This window comes from Dama dama, chromosome 1 (genome assembly GCF_033118175.1).
Source record: "Dama dama isolate Ldn47 chromosome 1, ASM3311817v1, whole genome shotgun sequence".
Classification (NCBI taxonomy): Eukaryota; Metazoa; Chordata; class Mammalia; order Artiodactyla; family Cervidae; genus Dama; species Dama dama.
The window spans coordinates 46,780,239-46,795,257 of record NC_083681.1 but is presented as its reverse complement, the minus strand read 5'-3'; the positions used below and the strand labels follow the sequence as shown (position 1 = coordinate 46,795,257).

General features: G+C 49.2%; 1 protein-coding gene across 1 annotated transcript; it reads left to right on the top strand.

Moving 5' to 3' along the window:
- The first annotated feature begins 10,346 nt into the window (after window positions 1–10,346).
- On the top strand, window positions 10,347–14,890 carry SMPD1 (sphingomyelin phosphodiesterase 1). Its single transcript, XM_061148475.1, has 6 exons — window positions 10,347–10,826; window positions 11,733–12,505; window positions 13,055–13,226; window positions 13,540–13,616; window positions 13,825–13,970; window positions 14,123–14,890. The coding sequence occupies exons 1-6, from the start codon at window positions 10,527–10,529 to the stop codon at window positions 14,530–14,532; spliced, it is 1,878 nt and encodes a 625-aa protein (XP_061004458.1). The 5' UTR covers window positions 10,347–10,526; the 3' UTR covers window positions 14,533–14,890.
- The last annotated feature ends 129 nt before the right edge of the window (window positions 14,891–15,019 follow it).

Sequence of the window (15,019 nt, the reverse complement as noted above, 5' to 3'; positions counted from 1 at the left end):
ACAACACATTAAAAAGCACAGACATTACTTTGCCAACAAAGGTCCATCTAGTCAAGGCTATGGTTTTTCCAGTGGTAATGTATGGATGTGAGAGTTGAACTATAAAGAAAGCTGAGCACCAAAGAATTGATGCTTTAGAACTGTGGTGTTGGAGAATACTCTTGAGAGTCCCTTGGACTGCAAGGAGATCCCACCAGTCCATCCTAAAGGAGATCAGTCCTGGGTGTTCATTGGAAGGACTGATGCTGAAGCTGAAACTCCAATACTTTGACCACCTGATGCAAAGAGCTGACTCATTGGAAAAGACCCCGATGCTGGGAAAGATCGAGGGCAGGAGGAGAAGGGGACGACAGAGGATGAGATGATTGGATGGCATCACCACCTCAATGGACATGGGTTTGGGTGGACTCCGGGAGTTGGTGATGGACAGGGAGGCCTGGCGTGCTGTGGTCCATGGGGCCACAAAGAGTCGGACACGACTGAGTGACTGAAGTGAACTGAACACAGTCGGCCCTCCCTATCTGCGAGTTGAACATTCATGGAGTCAATCAACTGAGAGGTTGGTTGAATCCACAGATGACAAATCCGAGGAGAGGAGGGCCAACTGTACTCTTTGTGGGATGCCATTTTAAATAAGGGATTTTAAGCATCTGTAGATTTTGGTTTCTACCTAACCAATCCCCTGCGGATACCAACAGATGATAGTATAACAATATATAAAATTTTCTAATTATATTTTTCTTAATGCAGAATTTATCCCTCTCCTTTCAGAGGAAAATTGTTTGTATTGAATGAATCCTTTGATGAGAAGTTCAGGGGTGGGGAGATTGAGGCCCCAGGAAGCTGTATGAATAACAATAGATGACTATACAGTAAGGCTTTTCTAGGGAGGCTGAATTCAATGAGGGTTTTGTTTTGACAAATCAGTGTGTGTGTGTGTGTTTTGAGTGAATGAATGTATGACTGCCTGACAATAAAAGGAGCTGTTTGTTACTGTCTGTTAAATAAATGCTACCTATATCTCAGCGGGGGCAGGCATTTGTTTCCCGCATTCTTTCTTCTGGCCTTCACCTCACTGCAACCAGAGTTCCTTTCCCCTGACAGTGAACACCGTGAATAGGGTGTGGAAAGCCAGGGAGGACAGGAGTCAGACCTCATTAAATTACATCAAGGATCGCCAGTATAAATGGCAGATGCAGACACTACATATTATTCCAACTACTCTTTATCTCTAGTTAGTTTAGTACTGACAAATCTAGACAACATATTAAAAAGCAGAGACATCGCTTTGCCAACAAAGGTCCATCTAGTCAAAGCTATGGTTTTTCCAGTGGTCATGTATGGATGTGAGGGTTGGACCATAAAGAAGGTTGCTGCGGCTGCTGCTGCTAAGTCGCTTCAGTCGTGTCTGACTCTGTGCGACCCCATAGATGGCAGCCCACCAGGCTCCCCCGTCCCTGGGATTCTCCAGGCAAGAACACTGGAGTGGGTTGTCATTTCCTTCTCCAATGCATGAAAGTGAAAAATGAAAGTGAAGCCGCTCAGTCACATCTGACTCTTAGCGACCCCATGGACTGCAGGCTACCAGGCTCCTCTGTCCATGGGATTTTCCAGGCAAGAGTACTGGAGTGGGTTTAAAGAAGGTTGAGTGCCTAAGAATTTATGCTTTTGAACTGTGGTGTTGGAGAAGACTCTTGAGAGTCCCTTGGACTGCAAGGAAATCAAAGCAGTCAATCCTAAAGGAAATCAGTCCTGAATATTCATTGGAAGGACTGATGCTGAAGCTGAAACCCCAACAGTTCGGCCACCTGATGTGAAGAGCTGACTCATTAGAAAAGACCCTGATGCTGGGAAGGATTAAAGGCAGGAGAAGAAGGAGACAACAGAGGATGAGATGGTTGGATGGCATCACCGACTCGATGGACATGAATTTGAGCAAGCTCCAGGATTTGGTGATGGACAGGGAAGCCTGGTGTGCTGCAGTCTGTGGGGTCGCAGAAAGTTGGACATGACTGAGCAACCGAACAACAATGCTTTATCTCATTGAATCTTTACCAAAATTCTGTACTATTATTTCCATGTCACACAGGAAGGAAGAAATGGAAGTTTAGAAGGTGACATGCTTTGCAGGGTCACACAGTTAGCGAGTGGCAGAGCAAGGATTCTAACACAGGAAGCTGATTCTAAAACCCACCCCTTAGCCCTGGAGGGGTCTGTGCACACCTGGTTGGAACTGCCTGTCAGAAGATGCCATTTGTTCAAGGTCTCATGTACTTTCTAGAAATTCCACAAGAGGGAGACCTTTCCCCATCAGTTCTTGGTTGCTGACAACAGATTTAATTTCCAGTTTCACAGGTAGCCCAAGAATTATTATTTCTAGTTATCTGAACAGAATTTGAATAAGTTTCCTAACACAATGGCACATAGGTACCCCAAATTGGATCAGACTTCCCAAATTAACTAGGAAGTTCACAGTCCCAACCCATATTATCCCTCTGCCAATCACTGTTCAAAACTGGAACCCCAACTACCCTGGTGGTCCAGTGAATCTACCTGTCAAGGCAGGGGACATGGGTTTGATCCCTGGTCAGGGAAGATCTCACATGCCAGGAGCCGGTGTGGGGTGGGGGTGGGGGGCAGCACAGACTAGTCCTATGCACCACAGCTACTGAGGGGTTGCCCCAGAGCCCGTGCTCCACAATGAGAAGCCCGTGCACCTCATCTAGAGAGTAGTCCCGAGTCACTGCAGCTAGAGGAAGCTTGCATGTAGCAACAAAGGCACAGCATTGCCAAAAATAAGTAAATAAATAGCATTAAAAAAAAAAAAACTTAAAATTCTCAACTCGAATCCTGATCACAGCAACAAGGGGAGGCAGGATGGAAGGGGCAATTTCCTGGCTGTCCAGTGGTTAGGGCTCTGTGCTTTCATCGCAGAGAGTACAGATTCAATCCCTGGTTGGGGAGCTAAGATCCTGTAAGCTGTGCAGTGTGGTCATAAATAAATAAAGGGAGATAGGATAGCTGTTACCAAAGGAGACATAGGGGGATATGTTTGGCACCAGCTGATTCATTTGGGAGCCTCTTGATACTCTGCTGCTTTGCTCTATTTTGATGGTCATGACAAGTGCAGCAGCTCTGACTTAGGACAGCATGGATACTGGGGCTCAGATTCCTGAAGAGAAAAGTCTGGGTCACACTATCAGGCAAGCCACTGAAATCAACAGAGGTGCTAGCTAGGGGTGAAGGAAATCTAGAAGGTATAGAAGAGGAAAATGATGGGTATCAGTTGCTATTCTGGGATCAGTTACTGGGATTTCCCCAAATTAAGCAAGCCCCTCGCCCTATTTCAGAACAACTCTGAAGGGTCATCTCAGCTTCAAAACTCCCATGAAATCCACTGAAGCCTCTATGGAGACAGCATCACAGTTCAACTTGTCCCTCTGCCCAATGCTGCTACCTTCCCTTTCTTTCCACAGAGCATCTCTTAATAAGCCTCTTACATTATTTGGTTTGTTTGTTTCATTTTTGTTTTTGTTTTTGCTGTGGGATCTTCTTTCCCCCACTGGGGACTCAACCCAGGCCCACAACAGTGAAAGGGCAGAATCTTAACCCTTGGATGACCAGGGAATTCCCAAATCTCTTACATGTTAATCTCTTTCTCCGAATTTGATTTCTGGAGAACAATGTCATCCATATCAGGGAAAGAGAGGTTTTTGATCACGTGTCCATAAGAATAAGGACGTTAAATATGTAGCAAGTGATGGTTCTATCAAAAGCAACAATATATGTGAAATCATTGTGAAAAGGGGGACTGGGCAAATGAAAAAGGAGAGAGTGATCAAAAATGATGTTATTAAGGAGATGAGACACAAGTGAAAGATAAGATTGTCAACTGAAAGAAAAACACACAATGTAAATTTGTGAGTTAAGTTTAATTGGGGATCTTTCTGAGAACTAAAGAGCCTCTTGATGAAATTGAAAAAGTGAAAAATTTGGCTTAAAACTCAACTTTCAGAAAACTAAGATCATGGCATCCGGTCCAATTACTTCATGGCAAATAGATGGGGAAACAATGGAAACAGTGAGAGATTATTTTTTTTGAGCTCCAAAATCACTGCAGATGGTGACTGCAGCCATGAAATTAAAAGATGCTTGCTTCTTAGAAAAAAGGCTATGACCAACCTAGACAGCGTATTAAAAAGCAGAGACATTACTTTGCCAACAAAGGTCCATCTAGTCAAGGCTATGGTTTTTCCAGTGGTCATGTATGGATGTGAGAGTTGGACCATAAAGAAAGTTGAGCACCAAAGAATTGATGCTTTTGAACTGAGGTGTGGGAGAATACTCTTGAGAGTCCCTTGGACTGCAAGGAGATCCAATCAGCCCATCCTAAAGGAGATAAGTCCTAGGTGTTCATTGGAAGGAATGATGTTGAAGCTGAAACTCCAATAGTTTGGCCATCTGATCCAAAGAACTGACTCACAGGAAAAGACCCTGATGCTGGGAAAGACTGAAGGCAGGAGGAGACGGGGGAGACAGAGGATGAGATGGTTGGATGGCATCACTGACACAATGGACATGAGTTTGAGTAAGCTCCGGGAGTTGGTGATGGACAGGGAAGCCTGGTGTGCTGCAGTCCATGGGGTCGCAAAGAGTCGGACACGACTGAGGGGCTGAACTGACTAAACTGAGAGCTATAGCGCAGGAGTCAGAGTCTCAAATAATTCTGAGGAACTGCTCCAAAGAGGTTAGGGAGGAATAAGAATACATATGAGGTTTTTGCTGGGAAAATAGACATTTGGTTGAACATCAAAAGTTCTGCTAATCACAAAGAACAGGTATTTCAAGTTATTTTCATTCTTTTCCATGTATGGGAAGATGCAAGAATATGGACTCATTGAAATTATTCTTTAGCTCTGCTTCTTAACTATGCAGGCAACTGCGATACATGAACCTTGTAGATCTGGAATGATATATATATATATACAACATTTTTTGCTTATAAGACCTTAGAAAATAAGGTCTTGGAGAACAGATAGAATGTGGGCCCTAAGGGTCATCAGTGTCCTCTGTAAGTAAGGACAGAGACTCAGAGCAGAAACAGGTAAGGAGAAATGGGGCTACTTGAACTCCCTTTCTTGATAACCATCTAAAGATATCCACCCGTTGGGATGAGTCCCTCGATTCTCCCATCCGCATCTCCCCATTCTCCTGTTAATTAATATAATGTTTTTATTAGCATCTGTAAGATGGATGAGAAGGGAAGACAACGGATCCAATAAGAATTCTTGGACTGGTGACTGATTATGTAGCAGTAAAGTTACATGGGGCGTCAATGCAACAGTGGTGTCCATGCAAAAGGAGCCTGCTTAACCTTAGCATTTACCGTGTCCTGGGTACTGGGCGTAGTCAGGGTGAGGCAGGGCATGGATGGGCTGCTGGCTGAATACTTTACCTTCTATGGACAGAAACTCCATGAAAACAGGATGATGGAGGAATCTGGGCCCTGCCCAGGTAAGAGATAAAAGACCACATATTTCTCATTCTCGAAGTCAAGGAGACCTCCCCAACTACATATGCACAGAAAGGCTCCTTGGAGGTCAAAAAGGGAGGGGATGTCACTTCACAGTAAGTAATGCCAATTACCCATTAGTCTCTTTACTAGAATCCATCTTGGCAAAGAGATGAATATGCACATATGGGAGACTCCTGAGGTAAACCAAATACGGACTCAGAACCAGTCAAATTGAAATGATTGGCCAAAGGAAACCCAGAAGAAATGCCCCATAAAAGTAATTCAAACTGTCACGAGGGTGCAACTCAGAGACTCTGCAAGTCCTCTCAGGTGTCTATCCTCCTGTACTGTACTTTTCCCCCCCTAATAAATACTTTACTGGTTTCACTACTTTCCATTTTTGTGGGAATTCTTCTCTGCAAAGCTGAAGAGCCAGGGCCTTGTCACTGATCACTGGTCTAGTGGTTAGGATTCAGTGCTCTTACCACTGCGACCCGACCTCAATCTCTGGCTGGGAACCAAAGGCCCACTTTAAGCTGCTGCAGGCCGAGGTCACTCAAGATCAAGGGAGTGAATATCCTGGTCATCGTAAAATCCATTCCACATGGCCTGCACATAAAGCAGATCAGCTTCTTTATCTGAAGTATTCTATTTGACATTTAACGGGGGTTGCTGAATGGTTAACCTTACCAGGGTAAACAAACATTACAGTGGCTTTTATCCAATCCAGCAGGCCGGCCATTTCCTCAGGAACAACTTTCTGTGTGTCTGGATCATGTATAACCACTGGTGATTGTTCCATAGTAAGCTATAGGTCCTGTATCTACCTAAACATGCTCTTTCATTCTGTAGCATTTAAAGAATACTATCCCCAAATTAGTCTTTCTCACAATGCATTTCATTGAAGGCTATTTAAGAAGCTGATGATACTAATCTTTAAAATAAAACAACTCCTTCACATTATATCCCCTGGTTTTAGTAGTTTCTTGGTTTTGTCTTCTCCCAACACAGACTATCTTCTTGGTGACCAGAGTCTTACTCTCTGTTGTCCCCACATAATATTTTCCCTTTGCTGGTAGCTTTGGGGCAGTTGCTGAAGCTCAAATCAATCAAGGTCCAATCCAGCACTCTCTCTTATTTCATTTTAGCTACTACAGATATCAATAAACAAGAGATTGTATAGTTTGCTTTTTTCTTACTAGTTCCCATTTCCTCGAGATTCTAGTGATCAATGCCCCAGGAGTTGGATGTCTCTCTAAATGTCATTGGTAAAATTTACCTTTGGTAATTGATTACAGCACAGCTGCTGTTTCATACCATGAGTGACTATGTGGCCACTCAGAAATCTAAGGTTCCTCATCCCCCGCTCTTCCATTCTATCTCTTCCTGGATCACAAGATTCCATGAGCTAGAGCCAAGCTAGCAAATTGTACTTCTGACACCAATTCTGGAAGAGTTTTCTCTGACACCAACTAATTCTCCAACACCAACTAATTTTACAACAATTCAACTAAATTATAATACTATCTACCTGGAGTTAGGATCAGAGCCCACAAATTAAACAGGTCAGTCCCAGAAGGTTGTCCCCACTCCAGATGTTAGGGAAACACTGACTGAAATCACCTGCCCTGGCCAGGCAAGGTAGTAGCCCCTTGCATGAGTTATCTTAACAACAGGAGGTCCTGGTAAGGAAAGAAGAACTAACAAGCTACCACCAATTAGAATTCAAGAAAGGTCAAAGGGAGAGAAGAGACTCCAGTCCAAATGTCCTACCAATCTCCCAGAATTCTTCTCAATGGAATCCATCTTGGCTCAGGGATGCGCATGCCACCAGAAAAGACCCTGAGTGAGAATGATTGGGCAGAGACAACCTGGAAAGTAACCCAATTACCATAAAGTGAGATGGTGGGCCACGTGGCAGAGCAGTTCTCCTGAGTTCCCTTATCCTGCTGCTCTCCACCCCTTCCCACCCCTTCCCACCCCGTCTTGTTTTGTCAGTACCTGTGTTTCCTCCAACAGTTCTTTTCAGAGTGTTAGACAAGAGCCCACTCTCAAGTCCTTCCTGAAACGTAGCCAGTCACAATGTTACCAGAAAACTCAGTTCAGCTCTTCCTGGGTGTCAAGCCAAAAGATACAAAGGAGACAGAGATTAGGAGAAAAAAAAATTATTACTTGTAACAAGTAAGATGAACATCAGGAATCATTCCCAAAGTAGTATCTCCCTAAACAGCAAAATTGGGGAAGTTTTAAGCTAAGGATGCATACATATACAAGAAGGGGCTTGAGCAGGAGAATTCTGCAGGGAATAGAAGCAGAGCATGACAGAGTTCCAGCTTTAGTTGATTGAAGTCCCAAGGGTCAGAAAAAGTCAGCAACAGCATCATTTAGGTTCCAGTTCATCTAGGAATTGGGTACTCACTCACAGAAAGGGTTTAAATTCTAAAAAACAGCTCAAGAAAGTGCTTCAGGCTAACATTTACCATTGAAACAGAACTGGAAGTCTTTACAACTGGTTTATTACCCTTGCTTTGGTTACTTCTCTTGCTTGAAGTCTGGTGTTTTTTTTTTTTTTCCCTTAAGATCTTTATTGGAGACTTCCCAAGTGGCTCAGCAGGTAAAGAATCCACCTGTCAATGCAGGAGACATGCAGTCAATCCCTGGGTCAAGAAGATCCCCTGGAGAAGGAAATGGCAATCCACTCCAGTGTTCTTGCCTGGAGAATCTCTATGGACAGAGGAGCCTGGTGGACTACAGTCCATGGGGTCACAAACAGTTGCACACAACTTAGCACACAGCACAAGCCCTGTTCAGGGGCAGACGTTGTGTGAGACTAGAGCACAAAATGGCTTAGGCCTAAAATGGCTTCTCTTACGTCTAAAAGCTATATCTGATTCTTTCCTTCTGGGGACCCCCTTCCCTACCTGCTTACAAAATGTCTCAGATTGCCACTTATACTTATGACCAACCAGCTGTGAATTCTAGGATTCTATGACCCTCTACTCAGGTTTGATAATTTGCTAGAACAGTTTCCAGAACTCAGCAAAATACCTTCTTACATGTTCTGATTAATACTGAGAGTACAATGGAGGAGTGGCCAAATGAAAGAGACACACAGGGCAAAGCATGTGAGGGGGACCGCCACAAAACTTCCATGCCCTCTGCAGGTATACCATCCTCTCAACACCTCGATGTTCACCAACCCAGAAGCACTCTGAGAGTTTTTATAGAGCTCAACCCCCAGCCCTCTTCCCCAACCTGGAGACTGAGAGTGAGACCAAAACATCTCACTCTGATCACTAGTTCTTCCCAGTGATCAGCCCCATCCTGAGGCTAATTAGGGGCCCCACCTTAATTCACCTATTGACATAAATTCAGGTGTGATTGAAAAGGGCTTGTAAAAATAACAAAAGACACTCCTATCAGAAAATTCAAAAAGTTTCAGGAGCTCTGTGCCAGAAACTGGACACAAGACCAAATATATTTCCTACTATAATTACTCTATCTGATATGATGCTCATAGAACTTGGGGGCAAGGGTCACTTGGAAAAAAATTCTCAAGACTTCGCTGGTGGTACAGTGGATAGGAATCCACCTGCTAATGCAGGGGACACGTGTTCAATCTCTGGTCTAGAAGGATTCCACATGCAGCAGAGCAACTGGGCTAAAGGGCCACAACTACCAAACCTACTCTCTAGAGTCCATGAGCCAAAACTACCGAATCTGTGTGCTGCAACTGCTGAAGCCGGTGGGCCTAGAGCCTGAGCACCACATCAAAGAGTAGCCCCAACTTGCCACAACTAAATAAAGCCCAGCACAACCAAAAATAAAAATAAATGAATTTTTTTTTTTAAAGAAAAATTTCTCAAAGGCAAGAACTGACAGGAACTTGATAGTTCTGTGGATCTGGAGAAGCACTGAGATACAGTTCAGGTTTTAATCACTATTCTGCCACTTAACTACCCCGTGCCTCAGTTTCCCCATCTGTAAAATGGAGATAATAACAGTATTATACTAACTTTTTAGAGTTGTTGCTAGAACTGAGGATTAGTCATTATAAAATGCCTGTTTCAGTGCCTGGGACATCCTATAGCACCGGTAAATGATAGCTTTCACCATGAAGGATACAGGAAGGTGGAAGACCCAAGTTCTAATTCATGTTCCTGGGTGTATGGTCTTTAATCTGTTCTTAGCCACAGATTGTCGTGTCTTTCTGAGCTACTTCATTTAGTATAATAATCTCTAGATGCATCCATGTTACTGAAAATGAGTCGGACACGACTGAGCGACTGAACTCAACTCAACTCAACTAGCCACTTTACCATCTCTGAGCCTGCGTTTCCTCAAACATATAATGAAGGCATGGGTAAGCCTAGGGTCCCTTCCGCTTAGAGAAGTCTGAGATAGGGCGACTAAAAACAGGGCGACTCACGGGTGCAGGGACTAGTGGCAGAACACAGGAAACTGAGGATTGGCACCTTCTGGGCAGAGGGGTAACAGACAGTGTAAGCATCCCTGCCTCACTGTGCTCCCCGCCACCAACACCAGCTCTTGCCCTCTCCGCTTCGAGTTTAAAGCCCGGTGGGCCTGGCAGTTAGCTATTCCAGGAATTTGAGTGAGAGGAGTTGCCTAAGGGGCCTCGGAGGAGCCTCTCAGCATCCACACTAGATGGGCTCCTTCAGGGGCTGGGCGGCGACAGCGGCCTCCCCCCGCCGTCCGGGCCGGGGTGGGATCGCAGGCGGGAGCCTGGGCAGGTCCCAGGCGCGCCCCGCCCACTCCGCGTCTACTCCGCCTCCCTAGCTGCGCCCTGGCTTCCAGCCACCGCGATCAGCTGCTGCGGAACCCAGAAAGAGGAAGGGGTGGAGCTGCTTTGTGGCTTTTCTCCGAGCAGTCAGCCGACTGCGCGGGGCGGGTAATCGGTGTCCCTGGCACCGCCTGGGATCCCGAGAGCCTACTGGGGCCTACACCAGCCGGGGCCGGGCAGGCGAACCAGCCTGGTTTAAGAAGCCGGGCGATGCCCCGCCCTGGAGTGTCTCCCGGCCAGGGCCGCCCCAGGTCGGGCCGGGAGCGGGCATCGGACAGGTCCTTGGGGGCCCCCTGCCTGAGTTTCCTGTGGTTGGCCTTGGCGCTGGCGCTGGCGCTGCCCGACTCCCTGGTCCTCTGGTCCCCTGTGAAGGCCCACCCTCTTCCTGCCCAAGGCCATCCCGCCAAGTTCATTCGCATAGCGCCCCAGCTCCGGGAGGCCTTTGGCTGGTGGAACCTCACCTGCCCAACCTGCAAAGGACTGTTCACCGCCATCGACTTCGGGCTGAGGGTGAGCGCTACAGGGGCTGCTGGGAGACAGGCCAGAAAGGCAGGCGTAGCTGGGCGTAGGGGCTGGGGCTAAGGCCGGTGCTCTGGGGTTTCCAAGAGCATCCCTGACGGAGAGGCTGTCTTCCACAAGACTTTGCTGAATTTACGCTTTGGCTGCACACCACCACCTCCACCTCCACTGTGACCTTGTGAAGTAAGGAAATAGTGCAAGTTTAATGCTGGGCACTGTGCTAGCCCTTTTATACAGGTTAAATGTAGCCTGCTAGGTGGTTTCATTACTGTTCTCTCTGCTTTACAAATGAATAGAGGCCCCAGAGCTGAAGTCACTTGTAGGAGGGCCAGCAGCTGGTGAGGGCGGGCCTCCCAGTTTGGTGTGCCTGACTGAATCCCTTCCACCTTACACCTAGCACCACCATGCCTAGGGCTAGCTATTACCCAAAAGGGAACCTGAATAAAGGAGTATCCAGAGATGTGGGACTGGTTGGGTCTGGGCTGCCTTGACTGTCCCTCATAGGGTTATGATGAGCGCTGGTTGGTGGGGGGGAGGAGGGGAGTTTTCCTTGGGAAATCAAGGTCCTATCCTCACGTGTGTCCCCAAATCCTAGTCAGGCTGTCATTCTGTCCAGTCCAAATTTCAGGGCCCTCAGCAGACAGTGTCTGAGAAAGTCAGCCGGGCAAGCAAAGGCCTGAACTGCCACTGAGCTTAAAAGGAAGTGCTGGCCTGGTGCTGCTTGAGTCACAGGGCAATGTCTGTGGGAGACAGGTGTGAACTGCTATCTCTTCACCATGGTGGAGTCTGTTCCAGCCCCACTGTGGGTATGGAAGCCCAAAGGGTCTTTCATATCCAGGGTTGGCCTGTTCCCTCAACTCTGTCTCTCACTCCTCACCACTGGTTTTCCCATGGCAGACTCAGGGCAGTGTGGCCTGGGTGGGCTCCGTGGCCATCAAGCTGTGCATACTGCTGAAGATCGCGCCGCCTGCCGTGTGCCAGTCAGCTGTCCATCTCTTCGAGGACGACATGGTGGAGGTGTGGACACGCTCAGTGCTGAGCCCATCGGAGGCCTGTGGTCTGCTGCTGGGCTCTTCCTGCGGGCACTGGGACATCTTCTCCTCTTGGAACATCTCTCTGCCGGCCGTGCCAAAGCCGCCCCCCCAGCCACCCAAGCCCCCAGCCCCAGGGACCCCTGTCAGCCGCGTCCTCTTCCTCACTGACCTGCACTGGGATCACGACTACCTGGAGGGCACAGACCCCAACTGTGAGAACCCACTGTGTTGCCGCCAGGATTCTGGCCAACCGCCTGCCTCCCAGCCCGGTGCTGGGTACTGGGGCGAGTACAGCAAGTGTGACCTGCCCCTGCGAACCCTGGAGAGCCTGTTGGCTGGGCTGGGCCCCGCCGGCCCTTTTGATATGGTGTACTGGACAGGCGACATCCCTGCTCACAACGTCTGGCAGCAGTCTCGTCAGGACCAGCTGCGGGCGCTGACCACCATCACAGCCCTTGTGAAGAAGTTCCTGGGGCCTGTGCCAGTGTACCCTGCTGTGGGCAACCACGAGAGCACACCCGTCAACGGCTTCCCTCCCCCCTTCATAAAGGGCAACCAGTCTTCCCAATGGCTCTATGAGGCAATGGCCAAGGCGTGGGAGCCCTGGCTGCCGGCTGAAGCCCTTTACACCCTCAGGTATTTGAGACCCACGGAAACCCAGGGAGGGAGGAGAAAGATGCATGAAAGCGAAGGGAGTGGGGAACTGGCATTATGCATGAGTGCTCTGCCTGAGCCCTCAGCTCGCTTCACTCCTCTCCCAGTCTGACCCCACTTTCCATTTCCACCCTTATCTCCAGGCACCCTCCTTCACAGGGCTAGCAGCTCCCCTTCTGCATGGCAGTCTATGTGTTTGCTCATGTTGGCCCTCTCTAAGATGCCTTCCCCCTTTAAATCCCAATTTTTCCAGCTCACCTAGGTAGGTCCAGGCCCTCTTCTCTCTGGACGACCTTGGCTTCCTGTTCTAGGCCACTTTCTGTCTCCTCTGAGCTCCTAGAGCCTCTAGTCCTCTGAGCCACTCTCCGGTCTCACAGGCCCTCTAGTCAGTGCTGTCTGACCTTCAGCCAGAATGTGAGCATGAGAGTAGGGATCATCCTGGGTGCCTCTTTCCTTCACCCAAGTTCCTGCACAGGACTAGGCACATAGGGCCATATGAATGCATGCTGACCCGTATTCACTTTGTTTCAGAATTGGAGGGTTCTATGCCCTTTCCCCACGCCCTGGCCTCCGCCTCATCTCTCTCAACATGAATTTTTGTTCCCGTGAGAACTTCTGGCTCTTGATCAACTCCACAGATCCTGCTGGACAGCTCCAGTGGCTGGTGGGGGAGCTTCAGGCCGCTGAGGACCGGGGAGACAAAGTGAGAGGGTGGTGGGAACCCAGCAGGTGGGCAGGTGCCGGGGGATGGGAGGGAAGAGCAGGCCCTTCCCAAGCAGACTCCTGTCTGGTGCTGGAGGACTAGCAGGCAGAGAAGCTCTGTTTTTCTGGCACTCACAACAACAGTGTTCCCTGGGGATTCAGCTCAGCTGTCACCCTTAGAAAGTCCTTTCACTTGCTCCCCCTCTCTCTGGCCAGGAATGCCAGCCCTTGTTGGAGACATGAACACCTGCTATCCTAGCTAGAGCTGCCTGGACCCCTCTTCTCCTGAAAACCTTCCTTAACCCTCCCCACAGGTGCACATAATTGGCCACATTCCCCCAGGGCACTGCCTGAAGAGCTGGAGCTGGAATTATTACAGAATTGTGGAGAGGTAGGAGGGAGGTGTGTTACAGGCAGGAGTGGTTTTCAAGAGTCTAAAGGTCAGAAATTCCCTCGGGCATCTCACCATCCCCCACTGCCCCATGGGGTGGGGAGGCTACATCCTTGAACTGGATGGACAAAGAAAGCACCCTCTCCTGTCAGATCCTCTTCTCCCCCTCACTAGAATCTTCTGAATGTGATTTGTGTCTTCTGGCCAGGTATGAGAACACCTTGGCTGGTCAGTTCTTCGGTCACACCCACGTGGATGAGTTTGAGGTCTTCTATGACGAAGAGACCCTCAGCCGGCCGCTGTCTGTAGCCTTCCTGGCGCCCAGTGCCACCACCTACATCGGCCTTAATCCTGGTGAGTGAGGCGGAAGCAAACTGTTGGGATGAAAGAGGTGGTTGGGAGAGAGGAAGGCGAGCTGGAGCCAGGGCCCCCCGGGGGACAGGCTGCGCCTCCCTGCTGGAGTGGCCTTGCCGTCTCCGTGTCCAGTCAGCCCTCCCTCCTCGCAGGGTACCGCGTCTACCAAATAGACGGCAACTACTCCGGGAGTTCTCACGTGGTCCTGGACCACGAGACCTACATCCTGAATCTGACCGAGGCCAATGAGCCTGGAGCCACGCCGCACTGGCACCTCCTCTATCGGGCTCGGGAAACCTACGGGCTGCCCAATGCGCTGCCCACCGCCTGGCACGACCTGGTGTACCGCATGCGGAGGGACACACAGCTCTTCCAGACCTTCTGGTTTCTCTACCATAAGGGCCACCCGCCCTCGGAGCCCTGCGGCGCGCCCTGCCGCCTCGCCACCCTGTGCGCGCAGCTCTCCGCCCGTGCAGACAGCCCTGCCCTGTGTCGCCACCTGGTGCCGGATGCGAGCCTCCCCGATGTCCAGGGCCTGTGGTCCAGGCCCCTGCTGTGCTAACACCCCGCCTGGGACCCAGAAGCGGGAGAGTGCTTGTGGAAGGAAAGAAGTGAAAACCCCAGAGGACCACTGCGAGGAGAAGAACGTCTGGTGGAAGGGCCAATCTCTGGGCCCAAGCACACCTCGAAAACAAGACCTCCTTTCCTGGAGCTGGTCAGCAAAATACGGGAGGGGGGTTGGCTGCTCTGAGGCTGCTGTCCTTCTGCGGCCAGGGAGCAGGGGTCTAAGTTGGCACTGACCTGGGCAGAGCAGACAGAAGCTGTCGCTCCAGGCCTGTGCTGGTCAGCCGGGAACCCTGTACTGCTGCTGCTGCCTGGCTGCCAGGCTGTTAAAATAAATACCAGGGACTTGGACTCGAGACCCTGCTGTGACTGTCCCAGTTTCTTTTTTTGAGGTGGGGAGGGCAAGGGAGCCCCAGGAACAAGATCCTAACGGAAGGAGGAGGGTTCTTGGAGTGATGGTGTGTTGCGGGCACAGAAAAGCACAC

Excerpts from the sequence above, each read along its gene's own strand:
- SMPD1 (XM_061148475.1), top strand. The coding sequence starts at position 10,527 with ATGCCCCGCCCTGGAGTGTCTCCCGGCCAGGGCCGCCCCAGGTCGGGC. Across the intron at positions 13,227-13,539 it reads CTGAGGACCGGGGAGACAAA|GTGCACATAATTGGCCACAT; the intron begins GTGAGAGGGTGG and ends CCCTCCCCACAG. Across the intron at positions 13,617-13,824 it reads TATTACAGAATTGTGGAGAG|GTATGAGAACACCTTGGCTG; the intron begins GTAGGAGGGAGG and ends TCTTCTGGCCAG.